The following is an 18,905-nucleotide window of genomic DNA, read 5'->3' as shown; positions in this document are numbered from 1 at the left end:
GGGGTCGGCCCGGCCCGGCCCGGCCCGCCCTGCTGTGGCCCGGTGCTGGCCGCGGATGCGGCGCGTCCCGCCCGGCCGCCGCTAAATGCTGAGCAGGATGGAGGAGTTTCCGAGCGAGGAAGAGGAGCCCTGGTACGACCAGCAGGACCTGGAGCAGGGTAAGGGCGAGGGGGCCGCACGGCGGAGCGGGAGCAGCACCGGGCAAGGGGCACGGCCGGAGCCCCCCGCTTCGCGCAGCCGGCCCTGGAATCCCGGCCCTGCCAAGTTCAGAGCCCCTTGGGATGCAGGCAGGGAGCCCTGCTCCGGCCGCAGCGCCAGGAGGGGCCGTTTTGGTGCGTGCCCCAACACGGGGGCCCCCAGCAAACTTGCTGCGGGGGAGCAACGAGGGGCTGCTTTAATCCCAGCGCTGCTCAGGTTAGCCCAAACGCTGCTTGGAAATGGATACGGCAGCAATAATTGGCTGTGGAGCTGAGGATGCTGAAAGTGTCTCCCAAAGGCTCCCGCTGCACCAGCCTAAACCCAAGGGGAGCCGAAGCTTCTAAATCACCAAATTACTCGTAGAGATTTTATGAGGCAGCCATAAAAGCAGGAGGAATGGGAAAGGAGAGGAAAATCAATGTTCTTTCCAACAGCAAAATGAGGTTGGCTGTAGAAAGACAAACACTTGCGTAGCAGGCTTTAAAGTAACTGTGCTTGCGTTCGCGCTGGCTTTGTACCATCTTTGTCTTGATGCTGGACAGGGTGTATTTGGAGATTTTAGGGTTTTTTTTTGTGTGTGTTTTGGATTTTGGGGGCTTTTTATTTTTGCTTAATGTTTTGAGTTAACATGCAGTAAGCAGCAGCTGGGAGAAGTCCCGTGTCAGGTGAGCGGCCCCCAAAGGAACCAGGATAGTCCCTGTGCAGGGAAAGTCACTTACGCCCAGGCAGAGGCACTTACTTGACCAGGAGGACGTGCGGTCCCGATCTCAGTGCAGCGCCGCTGCCTCGGCCCTCCGCTACATTTGGACAGGATGCAAAGTTTACCCAAGTTCCTGCAGGCCAGAGGCTCCGCAGGGAACGACAGGGACCCCGGGGGATTTTCACCACGGGTTTTAACCCCAGCTGCTCCGCTAGGGGTGGTCGCCCTGAGCAGGCCCCGCTCTGCTAAGCGCCGTGCTGGGCTTGAGCCAGGGCAGGAGCAGAGCTGGAGCTCCCTGCGGGACGAACAGGGCAGCCTTTGACCGCTCACCAAATCGCATCTCTGGTGACGTCCTGGCGCGGCTCCCCGGGGCCCCAGGGCCAGGATGGGGCTGGGGAGCAGCAGCGCCAAGGACGAGCACGGGAGGCTCCAGCACCACGAGTGTGATGGGTTTTCAGCCGAGCACTGTGGCCGCACCGAGTTCATGAGTCAGCACTGGGGAGGTGCCGCCCGGAGCACCTCGCCGTGGGCGGCCGCGTCCCCAGCTCCGTCCCCGCCGCGCATGACTGGCATCCCATGCCGCACAGAGACCCCCCCTTGGAGGAAATGCAGGAAGCGACCCCCAACAAAGCCCAGCTGTGGGATGTGCAGCCTCCTGGAAGCAGGAGGGGGCCTGGGGTGTCTTAGGCAAAGCCAGGAGGAGGGAGCTGGGGGAGGCTGTAAGTGAAACCCACGTGTGGGGAAGGTCCTGGGGGGCGACTGCAGGCACCATTAACTGGAGCGCTGCACAAAGCGCCACTAAGGCCAGCGCGGGGTTGTGCCCGCGCCCGCCGTGGCCTCGATGGCAATGTCCAGGGGCCTCTGGTGACTGCACAGCCGGGGCTGGTCCAGCTCAACGCGCTCACAGCGGGACAGCAAGGACAGGGACAGGCCAGCGGGCCCAGGCCGCATGTGGGTGGCTGACAAAAGCACCGGCCAAAAGAGGCTCCTTAGGAGCCTGGGCCGGGAGAAAGAAAAGCCGGGAGAAGGTTTCTGCACGAGCCGGGTGCTTGCCGGGCCTTTATCCCTGTTTCCCAGTATCATCAAATATTTATTACATTTACATCCCAAACTCTTTGCTAAGCAACGGCTGGCTTAACCGGGAGCTCTGCGATGCTTGTGTTAATTAACCATTTTAGCCCCGCCGCATAAATGGTGTCTCCAGCTCCTCTCCAAGCACCTGTTACTTCCTGCCCCTGTCCTCCAGCTCTGGCCCGCTGAAATAATACGGGGAGGGGGAGCCAACAAGCCGCAGTCCCTCCGGTTTTCCGAGCCACCCCCGGGCCTCGGAGAGGCTGGAGCTGGTTCCTTCGCAGCCTGGCTCCGATGGAGTTGGAGCTGCTCCGCTTCCTCTACGCGTTTCACCCGCTCCGAGGGCTCATACTGACCTCGGGAACCAGCCAGCTGACTGGCTAGTGACAGGGAACAGTGCTGGTGTCCCTCGCGGTGCTTTGTCCCTTGCTGTTCCTTTCCTGACGTACGTAAAGCCCCGTGGTGCTCACTGCTTGCTCGCCGGGCTGTGCTCCTTTGCCAGGCTTTGGCAAGCCCAGTCCATCGCACCTGCATCCAAACAGAGCAGAGACCCAGCCCAGCAGCTACCTGCAAGTCACCTCTAGCCTCAGCTTCCCTCCCGCTCTCCTGAAGCGGATCCTTCTCTCCACCCTGCCAAATTCCCCAGTTTTCCCAGCCTCCCCATGCCAGAGCCTAGGTTGAGCCAAAAAGCACCGGAGTGCGGCCCAAGAGGAGGGCTCCAAGAGCCCCTGGACATAACACGAGCCTCAAGACACGTCCCCGTGCGCAGTGGAACCGCCTGGCACGGCTCCGGTGCCAACGGGAGCGGAGACGCTCCGAGAAGCGGCACAGCACCTCGCTGCCGCCGCAGGATTCATAGTCCTCTCCTCCCGGGAGGCCACACAGACTTTTGGGCCAAGCTGCCTGCAATGCAGAATTAGGGCTTGGTGGCTCTAACCTCTAAAGGTCTCCAGATCTAAGCATCTTATTTTAATTCCTCCCCTGGCCAAGCGTGCTGTTGCTTGCATGCTAAGAGGGAAAAGGACACAAGGTGCTGAGCTTGCACCGCTCCCACCTCATCCATGCAAAGCCGGGGGTCACAGGCAGGCTGGGATCCAGCGTGTGCAGGGCACCAGCGCCAGCATCCCCCGGCAGCCACAACTGCCCCTTTTCTGTCCCCAACTTCAACAGGGCACCCGTAAAGCTGCGACGCGCCAGCAACTCGCCCAAGTCCTTCACTGCCTTGAGGAGACGTTATCCCAGACGCCTGGATTGGGGAATAAGCCACAGGGTTTGAGAATAAGCCAGGAGCACAGCGGTTAACATGCTGTCCTTCCTCCCCAGCTGGCAGACAAGGGACCGGGCTGTCCCTGCAGCAGCCGAGACACTTGTGTGCGGGAGCTCCCGGGAGCAGGGAGCTTTCCATGGCTAAATGCTGAACTGAAGGGGAACCTCAGGCATGGAAATGACAGAGGGGACCAGAAAGCCACCAGCAGACACAAAGTAAACTGACATTTAGGTCAGGCTTTCCCATGAGGAAGTGATGGGAAGCTTCAGATTTGGGGAAAAAGAATATATATATATATATATATATATATATATATATATATGTGCCTAGGATGCAGATTCCCTTGGTACATGGGGAAGGCAAGAAAAGAGGGTCCTGCACCACAGCTCTCAGGATACCCCTCTGCTCTCACACTGAAACCCCTTTCTCCAGCTGCTGAAGCCAGGCACATACTTCCAGCTGTGGGAGGGAATGGAATTAGAGGAGAAGGAAGAAACTGGAGAATTTTCTCTGTCTCGCATCTGGGAGAGCCGCTAAGCAAGGTGCTGCTTGTCAGCACGGTCACTCATCAGCTCCATCCGCAGCACCCCCATGCCCAGGAGCACGGAGCATCCCGCCGCTGTCACCCTGCAAGCAGAGCCTGTCCCCACCATGGAGGCGTTTTCCACCCTCATTCATCTCTCTGGTACCAGCCAGCGCCGGCCGGTGACAGGGCACGGAGCCCGTGTGACAGGCGGAGCAATGACAGCACAAGGGCCTGGTCCTGCCTCTCTGGAAAGCAGCGCTGGTGCCGGGGCCACTGCAGAGCCTCTCGCTTCCAGGCAGCCACGCCGCTGCGGAAGGGCCTTTTGCAGGGAAGCGCAAGGGAAGATCCCTGCCCCACGGGGCTCTAGAGTTGCTCCGCCTGCTCCTACCAGGTGCAGCTTCAGGGCTTCCAAAACCGCTACTTAATGTGCTCCAAAACACATACACAGGCCAAGGGTTTTGGAGAATACGCCTCTCAGTAAATACCTTAGAGGAGTGAGACCAGATGTTCGACAACTGGTCTCCAAGCAGCTGGGAATTTTAAACTGACTTTCTGTCGCTCTCGGTTTGTTTTTACCCACGAATCCTAAGCAGACAGCTACAAACCTTCCCTCCGCAGGCGGCAGGTTCGTTTGCAGCTTCACACAATGACTCATTTGCACTCTTTTGGCCAGTTGCTCCAGCTTATCCTAGTTTAGTACATGTTGCAGCCACCTTGGTACTTCTCTGTTAACTTGTCTCCTCCTTGCAAACCTTGGCAGTTAGAGCATGCAGCAGCCAGGGACGTTATCCTGCTGTTTTCCCAGGCAAGGGCTCGGTCCTGGAAGAGACACAGGATCCAGGGCCGGCGCGGGAGGCAAAGCAAGGAGCATCCGCGGGGCTGGGGCTGCTCCTGGAACTGCCAAACCACTGGGGACATGCAGGGCCACCTGTGCCCCTGGCAAGGGGACAGCAAGGGCGGCCTGTGACCGCCAGGATCAGGACAGCACCTTGCGGGAACACGGTCGGTGCAGAGGGTTGTTCCCTTCCGCACGTACCAGCTCCCCTGGCTCCCTGGTCCATGCCAGGAGCCACACGTGTTTCCTCCCCTCTAATCCTCCCCTTCCATCCCAGCTCGGTCACAACCTCCTGCTCCACAAACCAGGGCATCCACCCACACATCCCTGGGGCTTTAGCACAGACCAAGCCCATGCCCAGCGCTCTGCATCCCGTCCTAATCCCCGCACGCAGGGGAGCACCCGCCTCCCTTCCCTCGCCCTCTTCCCCCTTCCCCTCCACAGCAGCTCTGTTCTTACATGTTCAGGGTGCTCTGCGATCCAGGGCAGCCTCCAAGCTCCCTGCAGCCACCAGAGCCAAAGCAAACAGCCACGGAAGCTGCTTGGATAAGAGAGCAGCAGGGAAAGGCCCAACTGTGATTTAACAAAACACTCCGGGTTATTTTGTTCCACCAACGTGGCAAAACACACGCTGTCATGGGCTGGAAACCGGGCTGCTCTATACGTGTCTGTATAGACACATATGTCTCACAAGAAGCATGCTAGGGCTCACACCACACAGATTCCTCCATCACCTGCTGTGGAGCAGCAGCGAGAGTTGATCTTTGCTGTAACGAACCCAGGCGTTGCAACCCCTTGCAACTAAGAAGAAAAACAAGTGAGCAGCAAGTACACCCTTCCCTGGGGTAAATCAGCACAGCATCATTTATTTACATGTTGAAAGGAATAATTGCACCTAAGCTTGACTCTACGTAGCCGTGTGTAATGGGGCAGACAGCAAGAGCAATTAAATTCAATGTCAACAGCATTAAACATCAGCTCTCAACTCTCAGCCAGGGCCATCCCTCAGCTCCTGAGCTCCCTGAACCTCCTCTCAAGACCCCTGCACCAGCTCCAATAGCCATTCCTGGGCTCTGGGTCAGCCTTGGTCCATCCCGGCCCCGGGCTAGAGCTCAATAGGGGGAAGGTATTTGAAGATACAGGGCACAGAGGCCTTGGCCTTCATCAGGCACAGCAGCTGTTGAGCCCTCGCCAGCAGAGGCACCTTGTCCCACAGCCTATATGGTTGAGTTGCCCAGCATGCCCATGAGATGTTGCCAGATACCTGTTGCTGGTCCCCAGGCTCTTCCACTCAAGCACAGCCTTCCACAGGTTCTGGCTCAGGATCTTCGGAGGTTTGTTCCGAGATGCAGACCCGTAGGAGCCATGGTCAGGGCTAGGAGCAACAAAGATGTGAAGATATTAAAGCTCTTCACCTGCATCATCCCCACGATGCCACAGGTTGGGGACCCCCAGGAGTCCAACAGGTGGGAAGAGAGGGCTCAGCTACGAGGGAATGACGGAGACGGGATGGCAGGGGCTTCCTCTGTCTCACACAGCTCGATGACTGCCACTGTTTAGAGACACTAAAGGAACCTATTTCCCCATATCCTTCGAGTCCAGAACCTCCCAGGCCCTTACGCCCAAAGTGGAAGAGCCAACTGGCTGCTTGGAGCTCAGCCCCATCCTTTCTTCCCCACTTCTCCCCAAACTCTGCCCATTTCCCCCATTAAATTATTGCTGACAGAGCCCTTTAAATTACAAGGCGGGCTCCTGTGCCGCCTAATCCACTTAACTCAACCCCAGCTGATTAAATTGGATGCCATATGGTGGGCAAGCACTGATGTAATCCGCAGGGACGGGGCCGCTCTCGACTCCTTCCCCGAGCCCAGCGCAGCCGCCGTCTCTGCCGTGCCGGGGCTCTCCTTGCTGCATCGCTCCGTCAGGATGGGACAGTGCCATGCTGGTCACCAGCAGCAACGCAGGCTCCATCAATACAGCCTAAAGGCACAAATTCCCATGCGGCTCTGCCAGCTGCTCCCGCTGCTCCCCAGCCAGGTTATTGCACGCTCCGTCCCCCCAAAGGCACTTTGGAAATCGGAGGAATCGCATGGCTGTGAAATAGGTGAAGGACATCTGCCCAACGCCTTGATGACGCTCGTGGCTGCGCTGGCAGCTCCCAGACCAGGTCACCGGCAAGTTGTGATTATTGTAATTAAGAAGGTCACATCCTAGACTAGCCATGAGTGGCAGATCCCGCTCCGCACACACCATGGCATTGCCAATCCTTGTGCAGCCACGCACTGCAAAGCCACCGTGGTGGAAACAGAAAGTAATAGCACACATTAATAACTGCTCCTCACCTTCTGCTGTTGGAGGCTTTGTGTGAGATTTTCAGTCTTAGCTGGAAATTCACCTTTTAAATCTGCATGGAACCTGGGAACCCCCCTGAGCCCAGCAGACAGGGCTTAAAGCAAACAACCAAGGGCTGTGGATGTGGGAGGGTTTTGCAGGAGGCAGCTGTGCCAGCCAAGAGCCACAAACAGCATCACCTGAGGCACGGAAACAGCTGACACGGCAAGACATGCAGGGCTCTGGGTATTTTTTTTTTTTTTTTTTTTTTTTTAAAGCGGGAGGTGACAAATCCAGTATTTCAGCTGACCACACAATTAACAATCATTTCCCTGCACTTCTCCGAAGGTCTGCGATGCCAGCCTTTAAAGCTGAAAGGTTTTTTTAAAGGTTTTGAGGGAGTGGAAAAGGGGGAACATGAGGTCTCAACAATCTCTGCATCACCAGCTTCCCTCAGCCTGCAGCCAAAGCTTTGGTGCACGCAGGGAAGAGCCAGGAAAGCCCCGTCCCCCTCCCGTGCCCTTCGCTGGCCGCTGCTGACAGCGAGGCAGGAATGGCCAGGAGACCCCACGCTGCCCCCGTGCCCATTGAGGGACGCTGGGGACAGCCCTGTGTCACCGGCGGGTGCTGGTGGCCCCAGGACCACAAAGCCGGAGGAGGACGAGGCCGAGCAGCCGCCGGCGGTGCAGGGCGTCCTCAGGGCACGCGGGGTTTTATTACTGGTGTCAGGCTGTTAGCGAGTGATGGATGGAGGCCGAGAGGGGAGGCAAGACACTGCCTTCGTTAGAGATAATAATATAATTTACAGAGCACCCGGGGCCTCGTGGGGCTTTACCAACCTTGCTGTCATCCTGATGGATGCGGAGCCCCTCGCAGCCCCCTCAGGCCTCGGCAGCCAGGATTGGGGACACCAAGCATTGGCCATGGCCAGGTCTTGGGGACCTGGCTCCCTGTGTCTCCGGATCCTGCCCCGGTCCTGAGCTCCCCTCCTGCCTCTCTTTTTCAGACTTGCATTTGGCGGCCGAGCTGGGGAAGACGCTGCTGGAGCGCAACAAGGAGCTGGAGGACTCGCTGCAGCAGATGTACGCGACCAACGAGGAGCAAGTGCAGGAGATCGAGGTAGAGCCGCAGGGACCACCCGGCCCCGTCACCGCGGCACAACCAGCCTGCGCCAAGCGACCTGCCAAAGCGGGTGGGAGGTGAAGGCCCTTCCATATGTGTCCGACTCAGGGCGGATTAAGGCCTGGATGAGGTTCCCCTTCCTGCACTAATGGGTATTTCCCCTGCTTCGCTCATTCCTTTCTCCCCAGATGTGCACGGCAGATCTGTGAACCAGCACGGGCTGCATCTGGGGCACATCTGGCCTCTCACTGCCTGCACGCCAGCCATTGCACCCATCCCTCTACACAACTTTGCTCCACTCCTGCTCCTCCCTGATTCCTGTTATTCCCTGTCCTGCCTGTGCCCCTCAACTCTGCTGACCCAGAACCCTGCTCCGTGCCTCCAACTAAGCAGCTTTCCTAGGAGCTGCAACCTGAAGCGCTGCTTCCCGCAGCCATTGGGATCAGGGGACTGATTCCAAGAGTCCCCGGAGCTTAGAGGCTTAAACCTATTGTACAGTGAGGCGTACTTCCAGGCATCTGGAAACCACAAAAAAAAAAAAAAAAAAAAAGGTCGAAAACCATCTGCATTAAAGAGATGCAGGGCAGAGAAAGGGCAGGAGCTGGCACAGGGAGCATGAGGGCTGCAAGGGGCTGAGGACTTAAGTGCGAGGACACCAGCCCTTAGTAAAGGGCTGGTCTTCAAAAATAAATAAATAAATAAATGAATAAATAAATATCACCTTTTTCAGCAAAAGTAGTGAGCCCCAGAGATCTGGTTCCTTACACAGGTGCAGCCCTGACCCACTGGTGCTGCAGAGAGGCATTCCAGGGCTTTGCAGAAGGTCTTTCAGTAGCAGACTTGCTGCAAACCAGCAAGGCCCAGGGGCCTCCTTGCATTTCATGGACTCAGATTCTAAAGCCCAAATTCCTAAGGAAACGCAGCTTCTGTGGTTGATCTGTCAAACGATCCCATAACCCCCGGGCAGCTTCCGTGCACCTTGGCGAAGGGGTTCGGTCACAGGGATATCAGCTTTCTTTGAGTTTTGTGAGTAAAGGAGCAGCTGGGTAGACAGCACTCGTGCTCGGAGGGCAGGGGAAGTTCAGTTCTATTTTAGACACAGAAACATCTACGGAGGCAGGGGCAAGTATGAGTATTTCACCTGGAAGTGGCTCCAGGCAGGTAGCGGGTAACACCATATCAAGGAAGTGAAGGTAGTGGGAACCCCTATTGCAAAACACCCTGGACTTTGCCTTCACTTTGGCCTTTCTTGCAGTACCTGACAAAGCAGCTGGAGATGCTGCGGCAGATGAACGAGCAGCACGCGAAGGTCTACGAGCAGCTGGACCTGACGGCGCGCGACCTGGAGCTGGCCAACCAGAAGCTCGTGCTCGAGAGCAAGACGTCGCAGCAGAAGATACAGTGGTGCGGGTCCCTCCTGCCCTAGAGCGTGGGCGGGTGACATTGGGCCACCCTTGGGACGAGGACTTCGGAGCTGCTGGGAGGGAGGCACAGCAGCCTCTCCTCCTCAGCACAGGATTTTCCTTGAAGGAGAGGAAAATATTCATTAGAGAGGGCCAGAGCAGGGACAGAGCTGCTGGGGAAACCCTGTCCAGCCTGCGCTGCAACCCCGGTTTGTTGATAACTTCCCGAACAGGCCCGTGCCCAAGGTCATCCCTGCAAACAACGGGCACGTCCTTCATCCTGTGTCTTTTGCAAGTGGCTGCACGGAGAGGGGATTTTAGCACGGGGAGTTTTACCAACTCAATAGCCAGGGTAAAAGTGTGTCTCTGGACAGTCTCTCCTTGTTTATTTGTGCAGGAGAAACAAGGGGGGAATGAATGGGTGCCAGCTTGCCTGAGCCTTTCAGTGCAGTGCACCCCGAGTTAGCACTGACACCCTAGATGTGACAGTTTCAGCCAACCGATGCAAGAACAGGTCACAAATTAATACGATCCCCTGTTTCAATTGCAAACCCTGCTCTGGAAACACCCCCGTGCGAGAGGGCCTGGGCAGAGAGGGCCTTCATGGCCCCTGCCATGAAGAGCAAGGACTCAGCTCCCTGGCACACACAAGAAACGTGGGTTCTGCAGATGGGCTCTCTCCTTACGGAGCGTTCGGAAGAGCCATGCCTGCCTCCTCCTCACCTCTGCTCTCCTTCTTTCTCTCTCTGCCTCGCTGCAGCTTGACAGAAACCATCGAGGGGCTGCAGAACCAAGTGGAGGAGCTGCAGAAGCAGGTGGAGGAAATGCGGAGCTTGGAGCAGCTGCGCATCCGGCGGGAGAAGAGGGAGCGGCGCCGCACGATCCACACCTTCCCCTGCCTTAAGGAGCTGTGCTCCAGCCCCAGGTACGGAGGAGCAGGGCTCAGCCTCCCCGCTGACACCTGCCCCGCTCCTGGGGCCCACGGAGACCCACACGCTCCCGTGTGCGGGTCCAGGCTAAACCCTCGGGGCTACAACGTGACGATGGAGACGATGCTTCTGCGCCCGCCTCGGCTGCCGGCGAGGCAGAGCCTGCCCACCGCGCGTGGTCGCTCCTGCTGGAAACCCCGGCGCCGCGTTAATCCATTGACCTCACGAGGGCATTTCTTGCTCAGCTCTATCTGTAATTGAACCTTCTTTAAATAGAGAAGCAATCAATAAACTTCTTTACCGACCGCGTCCGCTGCCAGAGGATGCGAACAGCCCACATTGTCGCTGCAGCGGCAACGGGGATGCTCTAAGGGCACAATCGAACCCCCAGCAAAATCCACTTAATGTCCGTGCGGTTCTTGTCCCCACCACTCCCCAGGACTGCTCTGCCCTGGGCTGCAGTTTGGCTTCCAGCAGTTGCTTTGAAGGTCACTGGGCCTTCTAGTAACTTGGAAATCTGTTCAATAACCCATCACCAATCATGTCTCCCAAGGGAAGCACTGGTGCCTTTATTTTTTTTCCCCTTCCCCTAAATTTGTTCTAAAAGATAGGATGCTGCAGCCACTTTGTCGAGGAAAAGGCAAAACAGCTTTTTTGGGAAACATTATTTTACATCTCTAATTTGGTTCCGCTGAGGCGAGCATTGAAGAAGGGGCAACACTGTCAAAAGTCCCTTTCCACCTCCATCTTCTGTTTCATAAATCTTCTCCCACTCATCCTGGAGCATTTCCCAGACACAGAAAAGCAGAGCCAGCACTTCTAGTTTTGGACCATTTTCATGTTGTTGTTATTTCTTTTTTCTTTCATTTATTTGTTTTAAGTCTAGAGGCAGCAGTGAGAAGGAGAAATCTCTTGCTCTGTGATCTCAGGTTCTCACTTGATTCTTTCTTCTCCGGGCATCCATGGAGCTACTTACATGACCATAAGCCACAATCTGAGGAACTCACAGCCTGTCCTTCGGTTAATCCCTCTCAAGAGTCTTTTTCCTCCCCTCTTTCAGGTACGAGGACGCATTCCAGGTCCATAGCTCTTCCACGGAGTTCAACCAGAAGCCTCTGGAGCGGGAGAACGAGCGTCTGCAGGCCATGGTGAACTCCCTGAGGTCCCAAGTGAACCAGGAGAAGCAGCGGAAGGAGAGGGTGGAGCGAGAATACACGTCGGTCATTCAGGAGTACTCGGACCTCGAGCAGCGAGTGTGCGAGATGGAGAACTGCAAGCTGCGCATCAAGGAGCTGGAAGCGGAGCTCCTCGAGCTGCAGCAGATGAAGCAAGTCAAGAAGTATCTGCTCAGCAGAGAAGACAACTTGTCGGAGGCCCTCCTGGAGCCGCTGAATAACGCCCCAGAGGCGGACTACATCGACCTCTCTGAGGAAGAAGGAGGGAAAAGCCACGGGCCGTCCATGACGCCCTCCCCGAACCACCCGGTGCGCAAGAGCTGCAGCGACACGGCCCTCAACGCCATCGTCACCAAGGATGCCGTGAGCCGGCACGAGGGCAACTACACGCTGCACGCCAACAACGTGCGCAAGCGGGGCATGTCCATCCTGAGGGAGGTGGACGAGCAGTACCACGCGCTGCTCGAGAAGTACGAAGAGCTCCTGAGCAAGTGCCGGCAGCACAAGGACAGCGTGCGCCACGCGGGCGTCCAAACGTCCCGCCCCATCTCTCGTGACAGCTCCTTCAGGGATTTCCGGGGAGAGGGGCATGAGCTGGAAGAGCGGAAAACCATGGAGAAGACCATCACCAAGCACGTGGAAGCCGTGGACAAGCGGCTGGAGCAAAGTCAGCCCGAGTACAAAGCTCTGTTTAAGGAGATCTTCTCCCGCATCCAGAAAACAAAAGCGGACATCAATTCAACAAAGGTGAAAAACAAGAGCAGCAAATGAGTCCTGGCTCTGCAGGTCCTACCTGCAATCTCATCAGCCAGGTCTTCTCTTTAGCCCCAGGAAACGTTCTGTGGCCCCACTGCTTTGAAGGTTCGTGAGATCTCATGTTATATTCTTGTACGGGAAGGAGACTCTTAAAGCAAGAAAATGTCACGGAGACTCAAGTCACTTTTTTAAGCTAGGGCTCTGGGCAACTTGTTGGGAAAAAAAATTGTACATGGTAGTTAGAGGATTTGAGAAACTGAACGATGAATCTCTGCATGAGTTGCTGCCGCAGCCAGAAATCACAACAGCAACAAAACCCACATCTCAAAAAAGAAAACCGATCATTTCCTCCCTCCTTTTCAGCTTGTCTTACAGCCTCTCTGATTATCTGCAAGCAAAAGCCTGGATGTCCTCCAGTGTTCTGCGCCAGCTGGAGTGCAGTGCTACAAAATAAAACTGAAAAAGCCATCGGAACTTCAGGGGCCGCTTGGGAGCATCAGCCCAACCCCTCCCCTTTGGCTTTATGGCTAAGAACCTGTGCTTAAACCCGAGAGACCTTCACCTAACCTTCCCCTTCCCTAAAGGGCAGTATGTTCTTGCTATCTAAGCCATTCTCTTAGCAGTCAGGTTTTTCAGCTCTTTACAATGCAAGCGCATCGCAACTGGACAAACTTGAAGAGAAACATAGAACCGGTTGTCCTGTCTCCATCAGCATCGCCCGGTACTTCAGCCCATCCTCTCCAGGCTTTGCAGGCGAACGGGATCCCCTTGCTTGAAATCCGCCCCGATCCCTGGGCGCAGGTCACTCGCTGCGCAAGGAGGAACCTGATGAGCAGGGCTTTCCTATAAGCCAGGCAACAAGTGCTATTACAGCATCGGAGGCATCAGCCCTCCGTGCTGTTCAAGAGGCTGCCGTGGCCCCATCGCCACGAGCTCCTTGGATATACAACCTGCATGGGCTTCCAAACCCGCCCGCTAGACTCACCCGCAGGAGGAGGAGAACAGCAAAGCACCACGTAGAGCAGCAAGAGCCCCAGCCCGGCCCTGCCGCCGACCCCAACCCGCCCCTCGCTTCTGCTCTGAATACCCTTCCCAGAGGAGACGACGGATTTCAGTTTCTGCTGAAAAACAATCGGCCTCGGCCGAGTTTCTATCTCCCCGGGTTGCACCTCTCATACTCCAGTTCCCTTTCCAGCACTGAGATCTCCTCGCTGCTGCAGACACACACACACACACAGCCAGACGGCCACCGCAGTCTCAGGAATCACCAGTTTCCATTTTTCGTAGTCTACATGTTGACCGTGCTAGGTCAGGCGTGCGTTTTAGGCAGAGAAGCAGCATTTCATTACAGCTTAGGCACCATCCAGAGCGCTGAGCCACAGACATTATTAATACAAATAAAAACAAAAGCAATTCTGTATAAGCTACCTATCCTGTACCTGCCTGGAGAAACTTTAGGCCAGATTTGGATTCTCTATCCACCCATTTACATCCTCCCAAAATCCCAAGATTAGGGATTTTTATTATATTGACTAAAATAAATCCCATTTTTGAAGGGGAAGGCCATAAAAATGTAATTACAATCCAAATCTAGGGCCATAACATTTTGAGGAGCTACCTTTCTTTCACTCCCAGTGGCATTAATATTGCAAATATGCCCCTCTCAGCCCTTTCTTTGCTCAGATGCTCCCCCGAGGCTGGCACGAGGTGATGCCCACCTCACACTGCAGCCTCCCACTTCAGTTTCCCCTTAAATTCCCATTCTGGAATTGCCCCCCTCAAGCCACCCACCACCAAACGCTTTTCTCTTCCATGCTCTGCATTTTCAGGTGCCCCATGGCCCCAGATTCCAGAATCACTAGGAGCCACGTGCACTATTGTGGCGACCAGCTCTGTAACAGTATGGAGAACCTTCATGCCTTATTTATTTATAATGGAAAGCAGTTGTATAAAAAAAAAAAAAAAGAAATAAAATAAAAATGAACAACAGCAACAAAAGCGGCGTCAAGCTGATTTTCTCCGAGCATTTGTCACGGCAGCTGCTGTCAACACCCTGCACTTAAACATTTGTACTGGGGGAGAGCTGGAGCAATGTGGTTTCAAGTCATCCTAGGTTCGCTGTGCAGTCACCATTGCATAGGATCTCCTTCACTTTCTGCTCTAAATATTAGCATGTGAATCAACATCACAGCTAAGCGCAGACTTTAAATATAGATTAGATTTTAAATATATTTTAAAATGCTTTACTCTTTTTGTAAATAGAAACACCATTTCTCACAAAGCTGAGGCTTTTTTCTTACGGCTCCTTTTACTTCTGGGTACAGCAGGAGAGTTATGTCTTTGATTTTCATGTATGATTTGGGTCAAGAAAATGCTTCAGGCTTCTTTGTGGAAAGCACAGAGAACATAGCAAGCTATATTGCTACAATATTTATATAACATTTTATATATTTGGACTGCTAATATTTGCCACATGAAAAAAAAAAGAAGTTCTTTTGTCAGCTCTGAAGTCTCTATCAAACTGCACAATTTCTAAGCTGGCAATTCAAATGCTATTTTTGTTTTGGCTTTTCTTGAAAGCCATACATCAGAAAATGACTGATGGAAGTAACAGTGTTTGGTTTAACAAAAGGACAGCTGCAAGATATCAGCAGTTTGTTCAGCAAAATGCTGAGGGCATTTTTCCTGCTTCTGAAAATATTAGTGGGCCTATATAAATATGGTCCCAATGACTGTGTGATTCATAGTCCCTTGATTTTTCTTAAGGGAAGATTTCAGTGACTAAAGCAGGAGAAAATAAGCATCTTCTGCCCTTTTAGCCCGCCTTCCATCTGATTTTTCCAATGTGCTTTGAAAATACTAAGTAAAACCACACAACTCCACTCAGAGTAAAAAGGGGGCATTAAACAATAACTCTGCTTACCACCCAAACTGGTCTAATAGAAAGCAACATGGGTTTAACAGCACACACTAATGCTTCCAGGCAGGAAGAGAACATCGTTGTAGCATATTAAAATGGATGAGGGGAAAAAAATGCTCCAGGAAACAATGCCTGATTCCAAGAATTTGCTAACAACACCCCTCTCCAGATGACACCATTGGGATTGATATGGGCTGCAGCTTGTCAAGAATTCAGCTTCATGCTCAATTTGAAATTTGGGGATATTTACCCACGTGCTTTTCCACCAGCTCCAACATGGCATCTTCCTTCAATACCCACACCTGATAAATGGCCCTGCAGAAAAGCAGCCATGATTAGGAACAGGTTGGGCCGCTTGAAGGATGAGCTCAAAGGCTTCATGGAGCAAGAAACCCCCCAGGGAGGAGAGACCCATTTCCTGGCCCAGCACAGGAGCGCGGGGCCGCTCACGGTCCAGCCCTGCCGCTGCCTTCCTGGCTCTTGCCCTCACTCAGAGGGCGACCGTGGGCACATCAGCCTTGGTACCAGGTTTTAGGGGCGTCTCGCTAGCCCTTCGCTCACCAGGGACTAACATCACCAAGGGGAGGGGGTTCAATTTCCAAGCCAGCATCAATATTGGGACAGCTCATTCCTCAAATCAAAAAGCGTGGCTCCCTTCTGGCCACAATGGAGCAAGTTCTTGCCGTGCCGAGCCCTGCCTTCCCAGAGAAGGCTCTGCTTTCAGTGGGGTCCAAGCAGCAATCATTTCTCTTCGTACAAACACTCCTTTGCAGCCTATACAGGCAATAAATCAGTCCGACACGTCCTTTCTCATGGGCCTGACTTTGATTCTGGTCCCTCCAAGCTCCTCTCCCAGCCTCGTGGCAGCTGCAAAACGCCGCCTTTCTTGGCCCATGCCACCAGCACAAGGGCAAAGCTGACACGCTGGGCAGCAGTTGGCAAAATGAGTCATCTCGCTTTGGATGCCGTGGCCACCCCTCTGGCCACGAATCACCGCCGCTTACCCGCTCGCCAGTGGAAATTAAGGTCACCAGATGGCCTGACGTGCCGCTGCGGATCGCAGCATCTCTCCCAAAGCGCCGAGGTTCTGCTGCCATTGCCGGGGGAGCGCAAAGCAGAAGCAGCCCGGGATGATCTCTTCCTAAAGGCCAGGGTGCAAAACCAGAGACCAGACTGCAGCAAAGCCCCCAACACCGAGTGCCCAGGCAGGATCCTGCCCGTCCAAACCTCCCCTTTGGCCTCCACCAGCTTTAAATGAGAGCTCGTCAGCCCTCGCTGGTCTCCGAGTTAACGACAGCCACAGGCTGCTCCCACAGGCCCCGCTCGCTGCCTTCCCTAGGGATGGAAATATCAATCCCCACTCGGCGCTTGAGCGGGAAAACAAAGAAGCCTGTGTCCTTACAAACAAGGGAGTCGCTCCGGGCTCTGGCGAGCGGGACGGCGGCACGGAGGCCAGCGAGGCTGGAGGCGGAGAGGCCATCGAGGCTGGGGGAGCAGAGGCAAGGAGGCCATGGAGGCTGCGCCGTGCATGAGCAGGCGGGTGCACCTGACCTCGGGGCAGAAACGCAGCAGGGCAGACAGCCCCCAATCAACAAATGGCTCCCAAGGAACCCTAGAAGAGTAGGCGCAAGCATAACAAGCTAATGAATATTATGTTTTGCACCAAAGGGGGGCATAAAGTCACTTTAATTACAATTATTAGATTAGATGTGATGCATGACCAGGGGAGGGGGCACATATCAAGGAGCAATATATGTCTGGCAGGGCTGGAAGTCCGTAACTTCCGAGCACTGGGCAAATGGGGAAAGGAGAGGGCTTCCTCAGTAGGGAAATTAGGAAAAAAGGAGGATGTGCCCTGCATTAAATTGAAAAAACCCACAGGGGAATGCCCTGATGGACTCCCCTTTATTAAAATGGACTCCTCTGTCTCCTTTGTGGACACTGGGTTCTTGACACGAGATTTTCCACGCGGACCCGGACAGGGATGCTGCGCGGGGGAGCGGGCCGGCCCCGGAACACCGCGCGCGCCGCCCCTGTTGCAGCGGGGACGCCGCGGCGGCGGTGCACGCCGGGAGCCAATATGGCAGCGCGCATGCTGCGCGGGCTGCGCCGGCCGCTCGCCGCGGCCTTCTCGCAGCGGGCCGCGGCCGCCGCCGAGTTCCGCAGCGCCTACAGCCTGGACAAGCTGTACCCGCCGCAGCGGGACCGGGAGCAGGGCGACGGCGGCGGCACCGGCGGCACAACCGTGAGCGGCGGCGGGAGTGGAGGGGGGAGGAGAAGGGAAGGGGCAAGGGGCGGGGCCACTAGGGGGCGGGGTCATGGTTGGAGGGCGGGACACGCGGGCGCTGCCGAATTGGCGCTCCGCTGAGGGGGCGGGGCTTTGGCAGAAGGGCGTGGTCGATGTGGGCGGGCGCGGCAGGGGGCTCGCCGTGGTAGGCGGGGCTTCTTGGGGGCGGGGCTTATCCTGAGTGGGGGGGAATGGGTGTGGCTTGCCGCAGAGGGGCGGGGCCCTACGGGTGGGCGGTGCTTGGGGGAGCAGTTGGTGGCTCGGGGCGGGGCTTAGCTCGGAGAGGTGCAGGCGAGGGGCGGGGTCTGCGCCTGTGGGCGGGGCTTCTCCCAGGGGGCGGGGCAGGGAGGCCTCCCGCCGTCGCGGCCTCATCCCGCCCGCCCTCCGCAGGAGCAGCGCGGCCCGGCGGCCCTCGACGTCCCCGTGGGTGAGTGTCGCGTCGCGTCGCGGCGTCCATGGCCACGTGCCGCGTGGGCACCGAACTCCCCGTTCGCCCTGCGCGAGGAGGCAGCCCGGGCGTCGAGAGCCACCGCGGGGCCTTAGGAGGACAGGGAGAATGGGATCCGTAAAGGAAACTGGGAAAAAAATATAAAAAAACAGCCAGGTTCAGGCAAAAAGCTTCTTTCAGACTCGCACCCAGCGTTTTGCATCACCCCTTTTTTCTGTTTTCCCTGCAAACGCAGCAGGGTTGTTTCTGCGGGGCAGCACACGGCTGTTCTTGTTTTTCAGATCGACTGACCGTATCCTACTGCCGGAGCAGCGGCCCGGGCGGCCAGAACGTCAACAAAGGTATGAGGGATCTGCCCTGACTCCCTCGGAGAATTCCCATGGGTTTTCCCAGTGTAGTAGGTGTTCCCCGAGTATTTTGATAAAATACTTTAAAAGGTTGAAATTTAAAGGCACTTTTGTTCCTGATTATTGTTAATGTTTCATCATTATCTTTTTTTCCTCCCTGCCCAGTAAATACGAAGGCGGAAGTTAGGTTCCATCTAGCATCAGCAGACTGGATTCCAGAAGACGTGAGAGAAAAAATGGCACTGATGGTAACTGCTCCCTCTCCTCCAGCCACGTTTAAATTTCACACTTCTAGCCAAAATGTGACGAGCATAATTAGGTGTCAGTGGTCACCTCACATTCATCCTTTTTTTAGCACAGAAAAAAGATAAACCGAGCTGGTGAGCTGATTGTGAACTCCGAAGAGAGTCGTTACCAAATGAGGAATTTGGCGATATGTTTGGAAAAGATCAGAGGTTTGGTGACAGAAGCCACTGAGAAACCCAAGGTGGTGTCTAAGGAGACTTCCCAGCAGCTCATAGAAAGGTACCTGTAACTGAGACAGCCTTTGGTTTCAGAGGGCTCTAGATTATCTTGTCACGCGATTTAGT

The 18,905-nt window shown here is 55.4% G+C and overlaps 2 protein-coding genes across 2 annotated transcripts in view; both read left to right on the top strand.

The window, feature by feature from the left end:
- The first annotated feature begins 56 nt into the window (after positions 1-56).
- On the top strand, positions 57-13,993 carry CDR2L (cerebellar degeneration related protein 2 like). Its single transcript, XM_026046887.1, has 5 exons — positions 57-158; positions 7,935-8,047; positions 9,306-9,454; positions 10,214-10,378; positions 11,443-13,993. Exons 1-5 carry the CDS (start codon positions 86-88, stop codon positions 12,326-12,328), a joined length of 1,386 nt encoding a protein of 461 aa, XP_025902672.1. The 5' UTR covers positions 57-85; the 3' UTR covers positions 12,329-13,993.
- Positions 13,994-17,313: 3,320 nt separating this feature from the next.
- MRPL58 (mitochondrial ribosomal protein L58) overlaps positions 17,314-18,905 on the top strand; it is a 2,322-nt gene continuing 730 nt past the window's right edge. The window contains exons 1-5 of the mRNA XM_026046815.1: positions 17,314-17,478; positions 17,911-17,947; positions 18,250-18,309; positions 18,481-18,563; positions 18,671-18,840. Coding sequence (XP_025902600.1) covers positions 17,314-17,478; positions 17,911-17,947; positions 18,250-18,309; positions 18,481-18,563; positions 18,671-18,840 — 515 coding nt within the window. The remainder of the gene's footprint in view (positions 17,479-17,910; positions 17,948-18,249; positions 18,310-18,480; positions 18,564-18,670; positions 18,841-18,905) is intronic.

Source organism: Nothoprocta perdicaria, unplaced genomic scaffold (assembly GCF_003342845.1).
Source record: "Nothoprocta perdicaria isolate Ctin4 unplaced genomic scaffold, notPer1 scaffold_46, whole genome shotgun sequence".
Taxonomy (NCBI): Eukaryota; Metazoa; Chordata; class Aves; order Tinamiformes; family Tinamidae; genus Nothoprocta; species Nothoprocta perdicaria.
Note: the sequence above shows the minus strand (reverse complement) of the source record. Positions and strands in the feature narration are given on the sequence as shown.